The sequence below is a fragment of the Meleagris gallopavo genome, chromosome 1 (genome assembly GCF_000146605.3).
Source record: "Meleagris gallopavo isolate NT-WF06-2002-E0010 breed Aviagen turkey brand Nicholas breeding stock chromosome 1, Turkey_5.1, whole genome shotgun sequence".
Taxonomy (NCBI): domain Eukaryota; kingdom Metazoa; phylum Chordata; class Aves; order Galliformes; family Phasianidae; genus Meleagris; species Meleagris gallopavo.
Window position 1 is genome coordinate 63,090,329 of NC_015011.2, and position 22,462 is coordinate 63,112,790.

General features: G+C 37.9%; 1 protein-coding gene across 3 annotated transcripts in view; it reads right to left on the reverse strand.

Annotated features, from left to right (window-relative positions):
* Positions 1-1,472: 1,472 nt before the first annotated feature.
* Positions 1,473-22,462, reverse strand: part of LOC104911963 (FYVE, RhoGEF and PH domain-containing protein 4-like) — an 82,500-nt gene continuing 61,510 nt past the window's right edge. For all 3 annotated transcript variants that reach the window (XM_010714492.2, XM_010714506.3, XM_010714513.3), the window contains exons 2-4: positions 12,151-12,315; positions 5,176-5,356; positions 1,473-2,040 (exon numbers count right to left, since the gene is read on the reverse strand). In XM_010714492.2, coding sequence (XP_010712794.1) covers positions 1,488-2,040; positions 5,176-5,356; positions 12,151-12,315 — 899 coding nt within the window. In that variant the 3' untranslated portion in view covers positions 1,473-1,487. The remainder of the gene's footprint in view (positions 2,041-5,175; positions 5,357-12,150; positions 12,316-22,462) is intronic.

The following is a 22,462-nucleotide window of genomic DNA, read 5'->3' on the forward strand; positions in this document are numbered from 1 at the left end:
AACCAGCACCCCCAGGTCTCTTTCTTCTTCACAATCATCTAGCCACTCAGCCCCAAGCCTATAACGCTGCATGGGGTTGTTGGCCCAAAGTGCAGGACCCGACACTTGGCCTTGTTGAACCACATCCCATTCACCTCAGCCCAGTGATCCAGTTTATCTAAATCCCTCTGAAGGGCCTCCCCACCCTCAGGCAGATCAACACCACCTCCCAACTTGGTGTCATCTGCAAACTTACTGAGGGTGCACTCAATCCCCTCATCTAGGTCATCAATGAAGATATTAAACAAGATGGGCCCCAGTACTGACCCCTGGGTGACACCACTTGAAACAGGTCACCAGCTGGACTTAACTCCATTAACCACTACCCATTGGGCAAGGCCCTCTAGCCAGTTCCTTATCCAAAGGAGTGTATACCTGTCCAGGCCACAGCCACTCAATCTAATGGAAGGTATCTCTGCCCATGGCTGAGTGATTGGAACTATATGGTCTTTAAAAATCCCTTCTAAACCAAACCATTTTATGCTTTTGTGAAGACACAGAAACACTATCAGAATCTATGAAATCCTGTATTTCCAGCTCCACAATCACTCTGAAGTTTTGTTGTTAGCTGATGCAAGTGTGTATCTGCCAACTGGGGTACAGCTTTAGCAGTGCTCAGCAACACACAAAATGACTTCTGACCAGCCGCTCAGCTCTTTGGCTCTGTGTTGAAGAGGAGGGCATGGAGAGTGCTAGTCCAACCCCCTGCAGTGACTCACAAAGCAAAGATGGACTGAAACAATTGATGATGCCAGTTGGCCATGAATACTTCAGTACAGGAAGGCAAACTGCATAATCAAACTTTTAGAAAGGGAAATATGCATAATTTTTTCAGCAATTAATTTTTCCAAGACAGATTTTCTTCTACCCACTTATTTTCCTTAATTATTTAAAACTTTCCTTATAAGGAGGCTCAAATTCATCATGTTACAGCTCTTGATAACAAGGCACATACTTCATATTTTCTGAACTTTGTGTCTATCTAATAGTTAGCATATTGCCACTGCCTTTCCATCTTTGACTTGACAACTACATCCAAGATAAGGATCCACACAGCAGTTCTGCCTGAAGTGCTGTTGCTGAAATTTTCTACATATGAAATTCTGTTTTACATACACTACTATATCTTCCTCACAGTTTAGCATAGAATTTTCCTCTTATTTTGTTTTTTTCTTTAATCTCACGATGAACACATTTGAAACATCAATATTTTTCTGGTGAGATTGCCTAACGCAAGAAAATTGTGCCATACCACATTTTTTTCTTTTTGCAAGCTTACTTCAGAAGCACATCACTGAATAGCCACTGGATAGTCAGGCTTTCAGATCTCTTTTTGTAGTTTCAGACAAGTTTGTTGCTTTCTTTTAAACAACCTCTTTTTAATAAAGGTAATAAATTTTAAGTTTTAGAGGGAAAATCATCAGAAGATTTTCAGCTTTCTGATTTGCTTATTTTTGTAAATAGAAATCTGGAAAATATACACAGAGTAGCAATATTGCAAGAAAAACAACTTCTCTCTTTACCTTTGTTTCTGCAGGTTGGTCTTGTTTGATCATTTCCTCATTCAGTTCTTCCTCCACATTAGTATTAATTTCATTGTCAGATGGGAGCAGTGTATCACTGCTTGGAGTCCTGTAGCAGCTGTTAAGTACTGATCCTTCATAGGAAGTTGTAGTTTCCAGAGAATCTCTGGATGTGCTTACTCTTTCTCCATTTATCAAGCTGCTGTTGATTGAATTATCTGGAACCAGGGTGGACACAGTAGAACCTCTGTCAAGTATCCTTCTGTCCTCACGGTCTACCTGGTCTTGTGTTACTACTCCATTGGCTGTGTGTGTCTGTGCAACCTGAGTTTTGTCGGTATTACTGTTTCCCTGTTTTAGTAGTGGGTGTTGGGAGGGGAGTTTTGGCTGAGGTGGTGGCGTTGACCCATATCTTCCTTGAGATTTAGAGACATTGAGAGCAGAGGAATCTTTCTTCAAGTCAATAGGACTGAATGGGCTAAAAATACCAAACAAGCAAAAGATAGGAAAAAAAAGTTAAACATAGTGTTACAGAAAACCCCTGTTAAGGGGAGTAGGACAGCTAGACCATATAAACAGTTCCTCCAAACTATTTGTTCCAGCATTAATATCAAGAAGTTCATACCATCAATACTTAAACTTTTCCATTAAAATACAAACATGCATCTCCTCCCAGAAAAGCTGCAGTGGTATCCCTATTGATTCACTCCATCCTCATATCTCTTGTATCTTGTATTTTTAAAATCAAAGGCAGTATCATTGACCACATTCAGGATATCAGGAATACACTGCAACCTGCCCCAACTATCCCAGAAGACTAATAGCAAAAATGGGGAAACCATTTTTGTCTCCCAGGTACCAGTCCAATGCCTAAACTGACAGGGAGCCTGTTTCCTAATTGCCTGCTAAGAATGCACGAAAAACATCTGAGAACATTTAGCATCCCTTCCCTTAAATCAGCATATTAAAGGCAGAGCTTTTGGTTACTGTCCCATTTCTTTCCCCAGTTTCCTTATTTATTACTACACTTCCTTCAAGATGCATCTCTTCTGAAGGCTTTTTCCCTGCATATTTTATCTCAGCTTTGAACATATGTTATCCCTCATTTGTACCTTTCACTGTCTCTTTCTGTTAGATTTTTGAGATTTTGAATTTTAAGACAATATAAACGTTAGCCCACTCTGTAGAAATGTTTGGCACTATTACAGCAAATAGAAAAAAATCACTGAAACCACAATGAAACTTGAGCATTTAGATTTTAAGTACATTTATCAAACCATATTCAACCTGAAAAATAGAAACATGACTGTGCTCTAACACACAGTTCTTAGTATAGACTATTCATCTACAAAGAAGTTGATGATTAGTTATAAACTGTATATTTACTCCTTATTTATAGGATGGTTTACACAAACACCGCAAGCATATTCTGAACTTCTGTATACTTAAGACAAAAAATATATACTGGCTTCATTTTCTATCATATAACAAAGGAAGTAAATCATTTCTCACTTAGTTGCATAAAAACTGTACCATTAGAAATAAACTCTCAAAACACTGAGAAACTTAACTATGAAATTCATTCACATTTTTCCACTGCATGCATATGGCACAGTGGTTTAATTACCTTTTTTTTTTTCTTGTGGACTATACAGACTAATGAAAACATGTTATCATAATTGGCAATCAGAGTTTGCACTTCATGAACACGCTACCTAGAATTTGAAAGCCAATAATTACAAGTGAAGTTCACCTTCATGGAAGACTCAGTCTGCGAGGTAAGGTTATTTTAAAAATGTGGACTGCTTCCCCAAGCACAGCAGGACACTAGGCGTGCTACTTAGAAAAGTTTCTCAACAGCAGAGATCAGAGTTTTGAAGAGAATTTATCAGTAGACAGATATTGTTTGGTGTACTTAATGAATAAGATTAGCCAAAATAGCTATTCAGTTTCTCCCACACCTGACTCTCCCCAAAAAAAGCCCTTACTGTCTACAAGAAAGTAAGTTTTTGAAGCTTTCTTGTTGAGTTTATTTGCATACTATTTAAAGAGTGCCAGTACAATCCAGCAGGTTTGGATAACAGGAAGAAATGTAGGGCTTAATGGCACGAGGGCACAATGAACTTGTGGAGCTCTCTTTCAGAAAAACAAAATCACAGAAGGCAGTGTTTCTATGGACAGGGAGATTCCAAGCAGCAGCTCACATCCTTCAGGACAGGACATCTTGATGTCTTTATATTGGTCTTTATTCGTCAAAGGCAGAATTTTAGGGAAATTCTTTTTTATGCTTCTTATTCTCCACCTTCACAAATGCAATCAAAAGGTAACTGCTCAGATTTAAAGATCATAACCAACCAAACAAAAAAACTAAAAGCACACAGCATCGTATCTTATTCGAGAACTTTTTGTTAGTTAACAACTACTAGAAAGAGAGATCAAAGAGGTAAAAATGTTTTTCTAGGGTCACTACAGTTTTAAAAAGATTTGGATAATGTTTTGGAGGAAGAACAAGAAACACTGGTAAAAAGACTAGGGACTCAAACTACTTTAATTCACAGGAACTCCAGTGCTGCCTTACAGGGTTTTTTTCCCACTTTTCTGTAGTTGCCATGACAGCAATGAAATTATGCCTGTGCAAAATGATTGAAGTTTCTTGTAGATGAAGCTCTGAAATTATTTCTATTCCATTAAACAAACCTATTTATGCAACACTCAGCTGTCTCTGCATAAAAAATTAAGTTTCTTCTATCTCGAGGAAGAATTCTCTCAATGAAAATCTTAACACTCTTACTAGGAACTGCTCTGTTGTACATCACATATTCAGCCCTGTATAAGCCTCAAAACATCGGTATCCTGAAGAAATAGAAGAAAGCAATGTCCAATACTTCTAAAATTCCAGTGCCACTGGACTGTTTCTCTGTCATGGGATTTCTGGAACGTCACTCTCTTTATACAGAACAGATGTATTCAGAACTTCTGTTTCAGAGCTTATAATGCTTGTCATATGCATCCAATTAAAAGGCACACAAGAAGTACTATTTTGTGAACTAACTGTATCTCGTGTTTCTCCAAGTCTTTCTTGTAAAATGCAGTATAAAAACTAAGGAAGATTCATACATTCGACTAAGATCACCAAGTACTACAATGCAAAAAGTTTTGTACATGCCACAACAATGCAACTAACTCACGTGAATAATCTGAAGACTTTAGGTCAGTATAAAAGGAGAGTCAGGACTTTCCTTTTTATAGGCAAATAGAGAAATGTGGTGGTTTTTTTTTTCCTACAAGAACAAAAGAATTTAGGATTCACTCCAAAATTTCATTCCAAAATCAAATTGCTGATGTTTTCCAGGATGTTTTAAAAATGCTGCAAGTAGCATGTGTTTTGGGGTTGGTTTTTGTTTTTCTGTTATTTACTTGTTTAAAAGAAAAAATTAAGACTGGCGCCTCATCAAAATGAACAGGCCTGTGCAGACCAAATACACAATTGCATCATTTCAAAACATGCTGTTTTGTCATCAGCTCCTCTGGCAGAGACAGGTTTGAGCACTACCACAATATCTGTGTTCTTCTTCCAACAGAACCACGAAACAATTAAAATCACATCACATACCTGCATCCCTCAAAACGATGGATGAGATCTGACACTTTATTGGACTTTTCTTTTGTGACACTAGAAACAGGAGTAGGTGTATCTTCCTCCATTCTTGGCTTCGAACTTGATAAAGCTTTATGCCTAGAGGTTTGGTATGTAACAGGTGATAGCTTCTGCAGATGAAGTGGCTTTGGAGGCACTGCAAACAATAACAGTGATCAGCCAGTTGGCAATTGTTTCATTAAACTGTCAGAAAACATGAGATCTTTAGCATAAGAAGTTATCACAGTAAGAGAGATTATTTGACTTAGCTTTAAATTGCTTCATGAATTCAGGAACTTCATATAAGCTTTTATGTACTGTGTTGTATCAAGCACCTTCTTATATTATCATATTATATAAAAGCCAAACCACATGCTACTGAAGCTAAAATATTAGGGTCCCTCTCCCTTCCATTTTCTCTTTTTTTCCCCTTTGGTGTTCTGTAGTAAACTCACACGTGGCCTCTACAAATGCAGATTTTATCCTAAAAAGGCACTGAGCATAAGATCTAACCATGTTGTGGAAGTCATGAATCCTTCCTCAGGAGAGACTTAACTGCTGCTCCACTCTGGTGCCTTCATTATCTTCTCCCTCACTACTTCAAAAATGATTGTCAGTGGAAAAGAAAGATTTGCCTTCAACTTCAACCTTCGTCTGTGTATACTGCTGAAAATCTGAGTCCCCCAAAATATTTTTTTCTTTTTTCTTTTCCCATATCCTGACTATAAACTCTTGTTAGATTGTTAACAATCAGTCGTTGTTTAACAGGGTAATGACTAGAAGACAAGCCATTGCCTGTGGCAGTAACAGCTCCCTGGGCTCCACAGGGAGCACACAGGTGTGCTGCAGAGCTTGCAATTTCCCCCCAGCAGGTATGATCTCACATGGCAGCAGAATTAGCACTGATACAGGATGCTCAATAGATGGATGTGAAAAGGCCATATTTGTCATATCACTGACCCTAGATCAGCTTCCTGACCTGCCCTGTAATAACTATGTACCATAGGAATTAAGTTAAACCCTGACAACCAAAATTTGAAAGTGGTAACTAAAATTACTATTGCAAATTATTATTGCAAATATACTATCACAGAATATGACATGGGCATATAACGTTGATGGAACGCTTGATTTAGGATGGCTTTTCATCCATACCTTAGATTAAATTTATAGGAAGCAATATTTGTCAGTGCTTCCAATAACCAAACTGTACTTAGAGATTGCAGCGATAGCTGCATTCTGAAAAGTATCATGAGAGGCACAATGAAGAAATGAATGTAACAAAAAAAGCTTAACATTTCAATTGTATTAACTACAAATGAGGACAAATGAAATACAGGGAGAAGAAAGGTGTTCAAGGCCAGGTTGGAGGGGGCCCTGGGCTGCCTGGTCTAGTATTAAATGTGGAAGTTGGTGGCCCTGCCTGTGGAGGGGGGTTGGAGATTCATGATCCTTGAAATCCCTTCCAACCTGGGCCATTCTGTGATTCTGTGAAAGGAAATCACTATAGTTCAAATGCTTTAATGTAAGCGCGTGTATCTTTGTTTCTTTCCAACTTTCTTTGTATTTGTTAACACAATGAAAAAGGAAGTCTGGAGAAGGATGCAATGCAGAAACAAAACTGAAAATACTGTTATTTTCAAATAGTTACAAAGCAATGCCGAAACAAACAGAATATAAAATTGTTTAAGTGTTGGAGTACGCCAACAGAAACCCTTCTGGTGGGGCTGCGCACATTTGTTCAGCTGCAGCTGCAGTATTGTGAAGCAGTTTTTCCTATACTTTGTCTTCCCAGGGAGCCCTGAGAACTCCTGGCAGAATTAGGCCAACGAGCATCACCGAGCTGTCAAAGCGCTGAATAGGTTACTGCGCTGACAAAGGCAGCAGGACAGCTGAAAAATGCGAGACAAGCGGCCTGGGAAAAGCAGGCCACGTAACTGAGTGTGGGCACTGCCATTCCCTCAGGGTAGGAGACAGATGGGAAAGAGGACATTTACTGATCAGCATTGGACCGGCTTCTGGCTCTTGCAATACACTGTGCAGGGCCTGTGGTTCTGTGCGTTCTTATTTGATGGACTCATATATCAGTTCTTTCGTACATCTCATAAGAATTCATATCCACACAAGGATCTATTAAAACTACTAAACTTGAGGGAGTTCACATCTACTAATTAAGCAGAAAGAATTAGTTCAAAGCTATTTTTACACCGGATCCATTGGGACAAAAATTAAATTCTAAGACATTCCGTAGAAGGGCTGCACACTTTTGTATCCATTACTAATAAAAAAAGGAAAGAAAAGAACCACCAAAGTAACAGCAATTCAGTACTGCAAGCACAAAGAATCTCCAGTCAAACTGGATTACACCAGTATATTGAAAATCCCTTTGAGATCTTCAGAAGAGAACCACAAACCAAACAGCCACATCAAATCCTGAGTTTAAGTTATATTCTTTTTGTTTCGCTATTTCCATCTAACAGGCAGCATTTCCCCCTAATCTGCTATAGCTGCTGTTGGTTTTAGAAATAGAGCAGTGGGAAAAGACAGTCACAAGATCAAGGAAAAGAAAAGTAGTATAAAAAGTCCTTATAACCCTTCTGTAAGGTCAACATTGTTAACAGGGATTATGGAAAACAAATTGCATTACTACTTCCCTCAATGTACTTCTGAAGTGCTTTGTTTTAATCAGATTATTTTTCAGCGTGCACACGGCAAGGATCTTAAAGAAAAAAATGAGAGAAGACTGGAGCATTGTAATACACTGTATAATACAGAGCTCTGTTCAAGTCTATAAATACTCTTGTTTCTCTGCTGTAGAATTTTGAGCTTATTAGGAAATCTGAACAGCATATTCTGCCTAGAGAAAACCCTTCAGTATATTCAGGTAGCTACTACTGTAATATGCTAGCCAAAATGTGCAATTAATGTTTAAGTTGTAGTCCCTAGATGTGCATTCAACTTTGTTCATGCATAAGGAAATGGGAGGTACTTTGAGACACACCTAAATGTTGCACCAAATAGGTACAACAGCCTCAGCCAGTGCCAAGGTATATTATCAAAGGCCACTTATCACTTCTCTTGGAAAACACCTATTCATTCCTCCTCTGTGAATTTAAACTATGATGGTTAAAATGCTGTTAAATTTTAGTTCAATGAGAATACAAAGACAAAAGTTTCTGTGATAAGTAATTGCAGCTATTCTGTCTCAATCATCTTTCATTGTCTTTTTCATGCTCTCTCACTTACTTACATGAGGATCAAATAAGTGCAACTGGAGAGATGCCAGAGACTGACACCAGTAAGAAAAGTACAAAATAACCAGTAACCTAGGTCCAGCAGAAGATGGTAAAAAAGACAGCTCTTATTTAGGATATGCATTTCCACCTTTTTATGTAACAAATATATTTGAATAACATATTAAAAAGTAAGATCAATTATAATCAAGCGTACTTTGTTCCCCCATTTATCTTCTTTCTGTAGATAACATTTGAGATTGCGCATTTCTGTTGCTAAGAGAGATATTGCTACAGGTTTCTTAAATCACTGTACATTTTGAGAAATCTAGCCAGATTCAATTCAGTTCATCTTTAGTTGTAGAAGCTTCATTTGCTAGAGAAATAGTCTACATTGCAGACCATTAAGAGGTTTTCAGCTTTTATGGGCCCAGGACACTGAATACCTCAAAAACCATGGACAAAATTATAATTATTTGAGAAAGGAGGACAGGATTGATCCTCCAGAGTAGATGTACTACAGCAGTTGGCTTCAGTTAACTAAGTGCTGGAGATACGTCTATGCCATTTCATAACAGAATAGAGCAGGCCATCTTCTGAAGTGGCACATCATCTCCAACACTAACAAAGATGTCTCTGGCATTGGTAAGAGATTCACAAGTACTCTTCAGCGCTCATTAGAAAAATCTAAATGAGCAACTGATGCAGTTGCAGTCTTCAACTGACAAGACACTTCTCTGCTTTAAGGAAGTGTTAACACTTCAACATATTTTCCACCCTACAATAAAACTGGCAGCTACAGACAGCACTTCTAGTGCCTAATACTTAGTAATTGGACATCATATAAAACCCGTGCAAGAGGTTCTAAACATAGGAAATAGAAGAATGTAGGAAAAACAACTACTTTGTTCATGTCACTCTACATGCAGTCTGCTATAGCTAGGTTCTGATCATTGCCCAAGTATTTGTAGATAAGTGCAAATTTCATTTTATTTTTTTTAGCAGTTTGTTTCATTTCTCACACATCGCATTTGCCTCAGAAGATATTAGCATATTTTGCTATTTCCACTGACTACCTCCAGTCTGGATTAGTCCCTTTATCAGACAACACACCGTAGGGATGCGATGGCAAAGCACCTTATGTCACAGCTGCTACAGACTGCAGTTCTCTGCAGTCACAGTTTCCTTGCTAAACTTCATCACCAGTTGTCATTCATTCTCCGTCTTTGCTCCACATTTGCAGACTTTCACAAAATAAGCAATATTCAAAGAATTTCAACATATGAATTTCTAAATTGATGGAAGGAATTATTGAGGAACAAAAATTGTTCTTTCATTTTCAGTGTATCACACAGCTAGTTTGTTTTCTCCTCTAAAGTAGACCAGGAAAAAAAAAAAAGAAAAAAAAAGAAAGAATTTCATATTGGATTCTCTGCAGAAATGTATTCACTTGCTCTAACTACCATAAGTGATCTGTTTCCAAAAATTCAAACAACTTCTCAGTAACCAAGTAGAGGCCAAAACAAGTTCAGAATCTGCAGTTCACTTCAAGTGCAAGATTTTGGAAATTCTTCCTCTATATAAAAGTTAACCTTATTAAAAATGCCCATACTTCACTTATAATGCAATCACAAGTGGTCTTTATTTCTCTCATTTTGATTGTATACATTTTTGTGATTTTTGAAAGTCATTTTGCAGTTCATCTACAACCAAACATATGCGCATTGCAATTCAGGTCTGTAATCTTATTTCCTTGCATTACAAAAGGACATTTAGTATTTGCATGACTAGAACAACAATTTGGAAAATAATTTCTTGCTAATATAAAACTGAAATTGCTGTGCAATTGTACCTTAATAGTTGTTCAAACAAACAAACAAACAAACAAACAAACAAACAAACAAACAAACAAAAACTTTGATTTTTTTGGTCTCCCAAAAGCTGATTTCATTTGGTCTGTTTTGCTTTGCTTCAATTAAACAAAATGCTAATAAATACTATATAACTAACTGCTTTCTTGATATCTTTATTACCAACAGGTTTGTTTTGGAGAAGAACCATTGAAAAAATAACGTTTTTGTTCAGCTATTCAATCTGTATATTTAAAGTGTTCACAAAATACCTTCTATAACTTTGATATGCTGCACACCCTTCGTAAGGATAACTAAAGAAAGGTGCAGACCTAGAAACAGACTAATTATTATTGTATAAAATCTAATCAGCTGCATTTCTTAGACTACTGCATTATTTCTCTCTACACTGCTTTTTGATGAACAAAATAGCCATGGCTACAGAACAGCAATAAAAGCTGCATAATGACTTGAATGAATTAATATGGTCCAATATTTTCCAGCTTCTAATTTATCTAACAGCTAAAACTTACAGTAAGTGGATTGGTTTTAGTTTTGAAAAGTTTAATTCTTTTCATTCATTGCCCAATTTTCTTTTTAAATATTTTTATTGGGAAGAGCATGAACTCCTTTGCTAACTTATCTTTAGATAGCTGCTTTTAAGAGCCCTGGGAACTGGTCAGAAAGATCACTTCAGATAAGCGGTGCTTATATATGACTGCCAGTATTGTTCATTAAACTAAAATGTTTTATCAAAGGTTTAATAAAAACAAACCGAACAAGAAATACAGATTTATTTTGCTTTCAATCACTATAAGTAAACAAAGCTTTTGTGGCACCCCAGCAAAATTTCTTTCCCTCCTTAAGATAGAATTCTTAATTCTGAACTAATACAAACTTTTTCAAGATGAATTTTCCCACAGATTGATAGATAGATATTTAAATCCCCTACATGAAAGTTCTATATAATTTTAATCTCTATACATGACTTAGATGTGACCTAGTTTTCTGTAAGTCTCTAGCTTACACCATATCAGCAGTGTGTCTCAGAATCCAATTCATTGAGTAGAACCATCATATCAGTCTTCAAAACTGTCTCTTTTTTACCTTTTGAGATGAATGAAGCTTCTACTGTACATCACTCCTAAAAGATACCAGACCAGAATTCAAGATTTCCAGAACACATAGGCCCTTTGTTGTGATCAACCTCAGCAGAATCATCAATATTATTCAGAAGACCACATAAAAAACTGTTTGAGGTTTAGATATATAACCACAACATGTAGGTTAGAAATCTACCCATCTTCTAATATTAAAAATACTATTTATGTACAGGAAGAAAGGAAATCAACTACTCTGCAGACATACTGGAGAGCTTTTACTGTGCAAGAAAGTGCTGAATTCTCATCTCTTTCCACATAGTTCCACTAGAAGACTGCATCTGAACTCAGCTGGAATCCCAGAAGTCCTGAATTTCCTTCCTGTCATGAAGTCAGCCAGACAATAGCTTAATACAAACAAGAGGCTTACATGTGTTCTCACGTCTTGGGCACAGAAAGAATTTCACATTACTTACCTGGCAGTAAGCACATAGCAGATTGCTAGACAGTTGTGATGCAAGTAGAGGTATATCTGTATCAGTTGATCTTCTTAAAATCATATTAGTTACTAAGCCTAATCTTTCTTCAAAGAACCTTTTTCAGTGAAATATCAATTTATCAGATTCAAAACACTCACAGGACATTTATATTTCTGCGGCCAGCTTTTACCCCACTATTTTCTTTGTGAGAAGCACAGTTCTTTCAAAATGTTCTATTTCTATGAGCTGAAGCACAGATTACCTAACCGAAGTATTTCAGACCACTTACCTTGTGGCTTTGGATTTGAGGCTGAACGTGGGGACTGTTTGACTGGCACACTTCCATTTATTCCCTGAGCCGCTTCATTGTGTACATTCTGCTCAACTAGCCTGGTTGTGGCACTTGCTGGACAAGATCTAGACAATATTAAGGACTTTGGACAGATGCTGTTGCCTGAAAAATATTTCAAAAAGCAAGTTAGAAACAGAATTCAATGCATGGTAGAATGATTATATGCACGTATATTAAGTGCTGCTGCCTCCCTACAGAGAAAATTAGAATGCTTGTCTTCATTTTGAAGCATCCTATTGCAAAAACAGAGACTGCTTTCCACTGAGATGCATTACATTGTTTAAATCTCAAAGAGTTGCATATATAAAAATATATTTCCCCTGTGACTATCCCAGGTTATTCTAGAGAAAGCTTATGATCTCTAACTGCTTTCTTGCTATCTATTATCAACAGGCTTGTTTAGGAGAAGAACCATTGAAAAAATAGTGTTTTTGTTCACCCATTCAATTTGTGTATTCAGAGTATTCACAAAATACTATACACTCAAAACGTTTCTTTTTCTTTCTTTTTGTAGACAAGAGCTACTAATTACACCATTAAAAATGAAAGCAAAGCAAAAAGACAGTTGACATTTCTATTTCATTTTGTCTTAGCAGAGTGGAGTTTATTTTACCTGAGAATGCTAGTACAATGCCATTTATAAGAAAATTGGATAAAAAAATAAAGGAAAGCATACCTGAACAACAGAAATTATAGTAAAAGCATGTATTGAAATGTACTCACATAGACTGCACACTTTTGGATGTGTGCGTGTGTGGAAGTTATTTGTTTTGTAAACATTAAAAGACTTAAAATACTACTGTGAAGGAACTTGATATCTCAATTAAGTTAATGTTCCTCCATCTCTGAATCAAAAAAATCCACAATTTTGTTTGTGGGGAGGAACAAGAGATGGGAGAAACATCCACTTCTCATTGCAGCGTTACCTTAATTATTTTCATTTTAACAAAATAACTATAGTAGACTTCGAACACTTATATTTATTGTTTTCCTTTGCCATCGTTTTTATCTTTGCTTTATCTTTGCTTGCTTCTACTGACAGAAATGCAAGTATAGTTGGAGTTTTGTTTACTTATTTCCAAAAAACAAATTCAAAACCCAGCCAACCATTCATTTCATAAGGCAATCTTCTGCTGTCTTCTAAACAACTGATCTGCAGAGTCTGGAAGCACTGATCTAATGCATCTTCCTATCCCAAGGCAAAATCCATTATATCAAGCCATTCTCAGCAACAGCCAAGCACACTCATTAAAAAGCAGTGGAAAGAGATTCCAGAGCTATTGCTTACTATTGTTTAAAAGCTCTTCAGCACCATGTAGACTGCAACAATATTTTAAAGTACTTATGTTTTATTTCTTAGCAGCTTAATTTCTTTTTAAACGCTGAAGTAGAACTGCACCAAGAAGCTGCTTTTGCAAACATAGAGACTTGCAGAAGTTTATGCTGAGATCAACAACCCACCTAACCAAGGCACTCATACCACAACATGCACAGGACATCTGTGGCTGCAACATGGCAAAACTCCCTCTTCCATCATTCAGTTAGGAGTGCCATCTCCCAAGAACATAAAGGTGGCTGGTCCCAGAACAATTATTTAGTGGACACTTCTCAGACACCCATGATCTCAGGCAGAAATTCTTCAGCTCTGTTTCCTTGGATATCTCCATACACGAAAAGCCATCTTGTACTATAGCAATAGGAACTCTGTCCCAAATCTTCCCTCATTTCATGAGGATTCACCTGAAGTGCCATTCCTGCTTCTCTACATAGAGTGGAGTATTGAAATTTCTTGGACAGACCAAGGAGATGGCACAAGGCTTGTAGGAGCAAGTCCTCCTGATGCTCATCAAAGAGCTGAATTTCTCACCACCACAGAATCCCATATCAGATTGTAACTGCTCACACTTTAACTTGGAAATCTCCAATTTAGAAACAATTTTAAGAAACAACAACTCCTGGCAGGATCAGTACATCCCACACATTATGTAGGCAACTGAACATATGTCAGAAATCTACATTCAGATCAGGCTTCTAACTCTGCAATGAGTGTGAAAGCGTGACATCCTAGAGCTTTATGAAAACTGTTCTGACTGTAGATTTGACAGATAGCACACTTCTTCAGGACCTCCAGCTCCACAACTGCAGATCAGTAAAAAGGGTATTGCTAACTGTCCAGGCCAAAGCTGGAAATCTCCATCAGAATTGTACCTTTGTAACTTATTAAAAAGATTCTCTAAGAAAGCAAGGTACTGCCAGAGTCAGAATAGGAATATTCTTTGCACACACAAACTTATCATCGTGCTTTGTCTTATTTCAAGTTAACATTCACAATCAGATACAGAGCCAAAGAGTTGCTAAAGAGGGCAGTTCTATTCTCTGCCTCTCACCTTGTCACCATTTAGTCTGGTTTCCTTTCCTGGCTACTTCCCACCCCAGGCTTGGAGGGGAGCGCCAGCGCTTGTACAACCACACAGTGAGACATGCAGTAGAAACGATACAACAGTAAGATGGATTACACAGATGGGGTCAGTGAACCCATGGCCACTCCAGCACTGCTAGCTGGCATAAGAGAAGAGGCAGAACAGCTGGCCTTCTTTAACAGCCCTTACTATCTTCAATTCACTCTTGTTTGCGTGAGCCATTATACAAGCAAACTCTATCTAGAAGGCATATTTACTACACACCACAAACATTTAAGACACACTCTGAACTTGTAATTGTGTTAACCATCTCAAATCCTCAATCCACACTTCTGAAGAGTAATATATCCATAACAGGATAAATAAAATATGTTCAGCTTTCTTCACAAGGAAAGCTGGAATGGAAAAAGGTCATCTAGCTACAACATGCTTCTAAGCAGAATCAAGAAGTTACACTCTTGACTCCAGCATTAACATCCCTGGCAATCTAAATCCTGGTTTCTTGTTAGTGAAAGTTAATACCTTCCAGATGCTGTAGGCAAAAAAAAATTGTCAAAAATACAGGAATATTCACTACAGATATGTATCTAGTAGCAAAGGCTTGGAAGTATATTATAAGCAAAGTTCCAAATACATTGATTTTAGTGCATACAAAAACACTAAATGCTCCACAAGCAGTGGCCTGCATTTCATAGAATCGTAAATGTTGGAAAAGATGAATACAATAAAAAGATTTAGTTCAAACACCAACCTATCCCCACACCATGCCCACTAACCATGTTCCTTAATGCCATATCTACAATCTACATGTTTTTTGAACACCTCCAGTGATAGTGACTCCATCTCCTCCCTGGGCAGACTGTTCCAATGCAGGACTAGCACTTCATCTTGTTAAAGCTCATTCATATTTCAGTAGGGCTGTTCAATTCTGTCCATTTAAGCAAGCAATAAGACAGTCTACGCTTTAGAAATGCAGCTGTTGTAAGTGCAACTTAAAATCCAATTACATATACAAAAAGCCAGACAAGCTGCAAAAGCTTACAGATTCTGCTGGGCTGAAATAGGTTCCCATTGTGGTTGGTTCTGATCTGATTAAAGAAGATGTGTTGCTATTGTTTTATGTGTTACAATAACTGAGATATTAATTGAACTCAGAAATGCAATGAGCAACAAAATACTAGCCAGTTCCTCTGTTCGTTCACCAATACATCACTAATACTGCCTCTTGTAACTGGGGATGATTAGATACCCTGATGTGAAGAGAAGGGAAGGATTTTAAAACTTTTTAATGGGTTCAAGCAAGAATGCAAGTGATAAAGCAGAGGTTATAAATAACTAGCAGAAAAGATAAACACTCCAAATTTGATAAGCACTTAATTGTTTTCTTCATAATTTGCAAGAAAACTGGAAGATGTTTGAAGCTAAGAAGCATTATCTAATTTTCCAGAGCATTTTAATTAAAAATTACTTGGAGCCATGAATATTTAGCCAGCTTGAAATGCCAGTAACATGAAAAAATTGCTTATTTGTTTTTACAAGAGGTTAAACTAATATTTTGATATTGCATAGGTCCTCTATCAGTAGTCCCAGCTTCACCAAGACGGGCTAAACACCATTAGATTTTCTGTCATATCTGGTTTTACTCCTACCATCTATACTTTTCCATCACCACTTAATTTTTTATTGCCACTGTGATCTTACTCTTACATCCTGAATGAAAGAAAGGCAGCATTTCTGTATGTAACCCTCACCTATCAGGGAAAGGGTTATTCTCCTGTGACTGTTAGGAGGAAAAACTTAAGTCTCAAAATCAGGTTTACTTCTTTTCAAATGATGTAACTATATATGCAACCAGTGTGTTAAGGTCCCAGGATAGCCACCAGAGCCTTGATGTAATACTGCCACACTTTCTCATGCAGCATCAAGGCAAAGCTTCACCTTTGCTACTCGCCCTCATCACATATGGAGGTGCAGCTAATATTCTCCCTACTGAACTTGTAACAAAAGCATCAGTTTAGCCACAATAATCTTGTCTTACAATCTTCTGCTCAGTTCAAAATTGTGCTAAATAACACTGACATTAAAAGAGATTCATTCAACCCTTCACTTGTTCACTAAACACCTGGGGAACGGTAGCAGGGATAGTATGAGGACGAGCAGTTTTTTGGGCACAGACAAGAAGGCAGCTAGAGAACTCTTGCACAGGGAATTATAATAATAGATTTGTTGAGGCCTGAGCAGGATATCTAGTAAATCAGACCACAGATTCTACCCACAGCTGTGTCCAAACCTGCCCTCAAAAATAATTTTCTAAGAACTTATGTGGTACCTACCACTCATGGGTTTGTCCTGTTTGTGAGGAACACGTACCAAACTATGAGATGTATGCTACTAATTGCATACCCAAACATGTTTTAGGAACAACTGCTTAGACTAACCCAAACTATGTACATTAGGAATATGGAAGAGAGCAGTAAGTCTGGAGGTCCAAGTTACTCTCATGAAACAAAAACAAAAAACAATCTTTTGCCAAATTCTATTGAATGCTATCCTCTCGAGGTAATTACACATTTGAGTTTGGATACATTTTCCCCTTTCTCATCAAAGTGGTGATAGAGTCGTAAATGCTTTGCAGCTTTAGAACTGGACAAAAATTTCCTATTAATATCCTGTGCTGAGCTGATGAGTTCTAAAGGTTAAATGTCAGTATTTACTGTGGTGAGCTACTGCTGTAATGATGGTTGATAATATAATGTTACAAAAAAGAGAAAAACAACTTTAGCTGAAGTCAGGAGGGCTGTTGAGTTGAAGAAGTTGGTTTTCTTTCTGCAATATGGTGCTGGTCAAAAATAATAAAAGGTGAGTATCAGAAGGTTTAGAATTATCTTTGAAGAGTGGAATCTTGGCAAAACTTAGGACACAGATCAGGTTTTAGTAAAGGAGTTGTTCAGATATATAAGCTAGAAAAATAGAAGAATACAGAGATTTTTCTTGCAAAGCGGTTCTCCAGACAAAGGCAAAAAAAATAGGATATTTTTCAACAGAAAAATGTAGATCACTTTCCAAGACTAAGGCTTTTATTTCTGATATCATTGCACGGAGACATTCCCAGGATTAACAACTACTTTCACAGTATTTATTGCAAGGAGAAAATCAATCTACAAGTATTACTTGTAGATAGCAAAAAATGTATTGATATTGCTTAATAAACTCTGAATACTCCACAATATTTGATGAAGAAATTGAAGAGATGAATCCTTATTGAACTTAAAACTCAGATGCCAAATAAATAAGTCACTCTGAAAGTAATACCTCCTATTTATTTCCATCTATACTAAAACAGATAAAAAGAGCACAATAACACTGTTTGATTGAGCAAATTCTCAGCTACAAAACACGCTTTTTTTTTCAACACAGGCACCACCATTAGTCTTTGCATTTCAGGTGACCCGCTGCTTCACAGCTGCTACAACGGCATCATTGCTGAAATGCATCAACCACCGCCTCACTGTGCTCACATCCACTGTTTGGTCTCCAGAATTGTTCAGCAAGCATCAGTAAACGTCACTGGGTGCCATTTTTCCCTCAGAGAGGAATTCAATGACACGCCTTTTCTTCATATACACTTCCATGTCAGATGCCATTTGGTCAGACTGCCCTTCTGCTACCATCTGTCACACAGCAACAAAATGTAACAGGATGTTGTCAGGAAGCTTCAACCTCTACTGCCATATCACCAATATCCATCTCTGACATTGTGGGCCAACGTAACAGAATAGGAGGCAGCCCCCATACTTGCCACACAATACTTTTCAGGAATCAGAAACTATTCAGCATCTTTCTAGCTTAAATTGGCTTACGTAATAATGTAGAGCAGAGGTTTCCCAGTTGCAGTATGCACAACATCAAGTACACGAGCCTCTTACAACCATATGAGCCGTAATACAGGAGAACAGAAACAAACTTCAGCAAGTCCAACCATGCAACATACAGAAACAGTATTCTAATGAGAAAATCTTATTTGACTTTTGAAATAATTCCACTTCTGATTCACTAGAGTGGGTTGGTTATACAGAGTGTTCACAACAGAACCCAATTCAAAGTAGGTACACATCCATACCAGCTTGGTCAAAGACATGTTATTGCACTGGTCTCGTTTGTGGGTGTTGATGAGATTCAAGCACTTCAAGCCTTTCCTGTGCTTTCTTACATTTTATGGTTGTTCTGGCTGGGAGAAACGATGCATATTTCCCATAGTACTTTTTTTTTAATTTTAGACTAAAATGATGCTGTATGGGAACTGCTGAATCACAGCCTGAACCTCTGATTCATCACCTAAGGCGAGCAATGAGTCAGTGCTGGGTGCACAGGTGAAGGCAATTCTGCCTGGCCCCACCTCTCCTAGACACCATTTAAGAGCTGACTACCAGTGGGGAAGGATCTCTTTCTGGAGATTCCTCCTTTTGGAGTTTTCCAGCAAGCCCAGGACAAGGGGAAGCCCTCTATCCTTTTTTGGTGTAATAATCTGCTTAGCTAAACTTTCTTGTATATTTCTTAATTATAACGCTTGTATGTTCAGGTGCTTACAGAAGCTGCCTATTAAAGAGCTCATATTTGCTAGGCTATCAACTATCAATGCCATCACATTCTAATAGGTTACCTGCTTTAAGAATCTAGAGCCTGATCTTTAAAAGGAAGCACTAAATGCTAACAAAGAAAGATTTAACATCAACAATCTCCTGATCTCAGTCTCAGTATGCTGCATACCACACAAATTAAAGGACTGAATGGTGAATTTCACATTTCCTACAGATGCTGTGCCAACACTGGCTAATGCAGACAGACTCAGCATGATGTAGATCTGTCTCCCTGTTTGTCTGTGATCTCTGTTCTTTGAGCTCTGATCTAATAGCAGTTTCCATGAAAGCAGGCCTGTGCATCTGCTGCGGTTTTAGTAAAAGGAATAAGCAAGCAATTAATGGGGCTCTCTCTTAACATTTGTCTAAATTTTGGATTAGCACAATAACATAACTTTCACTGCTGGTGCTCTTCCAATAAAATGAAAGGCACTGTACAAGACTTCATTTCTGGGCTCAGTCCAGGAAATAGCCATTTGATTTCTCTAGAAAAAATTACAGTTTCTTCATACAACATGCAGGGATTCCAATATAACCTCATTAGAAAGACATGTTCTGAAGTAAGGAATGTGGAGATGCAACATGAGGAAAGGGAATGCAAAGCAAGCCAAGAAAACCACTTTCAGCATGCAGAGTCTTTAAAATAAAAGTTAATTTGATAGAATTCCAAGTGGCAATGCTAACTCTTTGTGTAAAAGAAACAGTGAATGGCTTCTAAAAATGGTATTAAAACCCCACCCTGAGAATGAGCATTTGCAGTCATCACCTTCTGCACCTTTTCCCTGCTGGACCACTCCTCTCCTAACATTATCTACAATCTATCAATGCTACTGCTGTCTAACCGCCCAGTCGCTAGAGGATACCACTGATGAAAATGATGCTGAGGCACCTTAGGGATGGAGGACTGCTAGAGCTGAGGTTACTGATGGCCGCAGGGATGGAGGGTTGTAGAAGCTGCAAGTCACCGAGATAACATTAAAACCTTTCTCCTGGCCATGTCTGCTATGGTTTTCTATTCCTGTCTTCTCCTATCAGAGGGATGGGAGGTGGCAGGTCTGTGAGCTGTGCTACTGACCGAGCAGCTGCTCCAGAAGGCAGGACCCCAGGCACCTGCATCTGCTGCTCTCTCTTCCAAAAGAGAGCAGAAGTGCTGGAGGGAGAAGGCAAAGTGCCCAACTCTAGGACTCCCTGAACTGGATGCCATTGGTTTAGAATAAGCTGCTGATGCACAGCTTGTGGTTTCAGAGGAGTAGCTTGCAACTGAAGTCCTCGGCCAAAACCACAGAATGTACTTCATTAAGGTCCTTATGAGTCACATTTACTTACAGACACTGGTTTTGCTGATAATGATTGTAAATCAACTATCAGAGAGAAGCAACTCTTCAGCAAACTCTAGAAAAATGTGTAACTTAAGTCAGAGCTTGGAACAAAATAAATTCTGTTTACAGGAATCAGGAACTGCTCTTTCACATACATACTTAGACTCTGTACTACGAAACATTCCCTCAAACTCTTGCTTTCACTTTCTATTTGAACATGGGATTATCAAGCCCAAAATCTATACAGAAAACATAGAGCAGTGTTCTTTTACCTTTAAAATATGTAGCAGTGTAGAGATTTTTATCATCTTTTTTCCAGAAAATAGTATGAATATCTGTCTAAGTAGTGTGGGCCCTTTTTTTTTTCTTGTCCTGAAGGCTATCTCCAAGGTTCAAGGGTTACCAAAGTTTCTGACAACTATAAGTGAAAACCAAAAAAAAAAAAAAAAAAAAAAAACCCCAAACCAAAAAACCCCAAAAAAACAAAAACAACAACAAAAAAAACCCACATCAAAAAAGAAATCATATTTATTAATCTGCAGCAATTTCATCAGTCCAGGTTAATGCAGAATAAGTTGATCCTGAAACCACATTCAGCTATACTGCTGTTACTGTCTCATCTCTACCTCAGGTAATTTCAGGCAGTTTCTCCCTCCATGTTACTACGGTCTTTTGCTAGTCCCATAATACATGATAGCAACACCCAGCTTGAAACTGCTCACACAGTTATATTTTATAATCCTGGGAGCTTACTGACTGCATGCTTCCACCTCTTCCCTGCAGCGACTGTGGTAAAGTTGGTGAGCATCTTCTAAAGGTCATTTCCTTCCATCCCTGTTCTTGTGACCTTTTTACAACTTCCCATGTATTTGATGAAGGAAGGGGCTGAGTAAGGTTTGTGTGCCTTTTTCAAGTTCCTACTGTATTAGTAGCCATTTTCATGAACTCTGCCACCAGAACAGGCTAGCAAGAAGCACCTCTACTGAGTTTTCCCTGAAACATTTTTTCCTTTTATCTTTCTTTGTAATGTCTCCCCAGCAATTGCTTTACTAAGCAGTAACGTTTTTTTGCTGACTTTTCAACTGATATCAGCATATTCTACACAGATGGCAATCATTATTATTTTTTTAAATATCCCGAGCTCCTACTTAATAAGATGCCCCATTTGCATATGCAGATTCACTGATCACTGAAAAATCACTCGTCTGAATGAAGGTTGCGACACTGAGCCCTAAATGTTTCTTTTGCTTGATCTGTCTAGTGTCTGCCAGCTGGTACATTTTCCTCCTGTTACCATATGTACGATAACCAGCACGACACCGTACTAAGCAGCACAGTCTAACACTTCACATTAAGGACAGCACTTGCAGCACTGGGATCACGTTAGGAAAAAAATGCAGATATTTGTATTTTTTACAGACCATTGGAATTTTTCAAGATTGTACGTTGAAATATTCTGCAGAGCAATAACAAACTCAGAGAATGAAAGTCTTCCCCTTCTGTAAATTACAAGCCATTATGAAATAGCAGTATTTAGATTTTGACAAATATTAATAGATTTTTTTTTTTAAAGATAAGTAGTCTGCATCAAAAGATGAGTAGCTGGCCAGCACGGTAAGGGAGGTGATCCTGCCCCTCTGTTCTGCACTGGAGAGACCTGTCCTGGAGTACTGCATTCAGATATGAAGTCCTCAGTACAGGACTGACATAGACCTGTTGGAGCACATCCAGAAAAGGGACACAGAAACAATCCACAGAATGGAACACCTCTCCTACAAGGACAGACAGAGAGCTGCGGCTGTTCAGCCTGGAGAAGAGAAGGCTGCAAGGTGACCTGATAGCAGTCTTTCAGTATCTAAAAGGAGCTACAGGA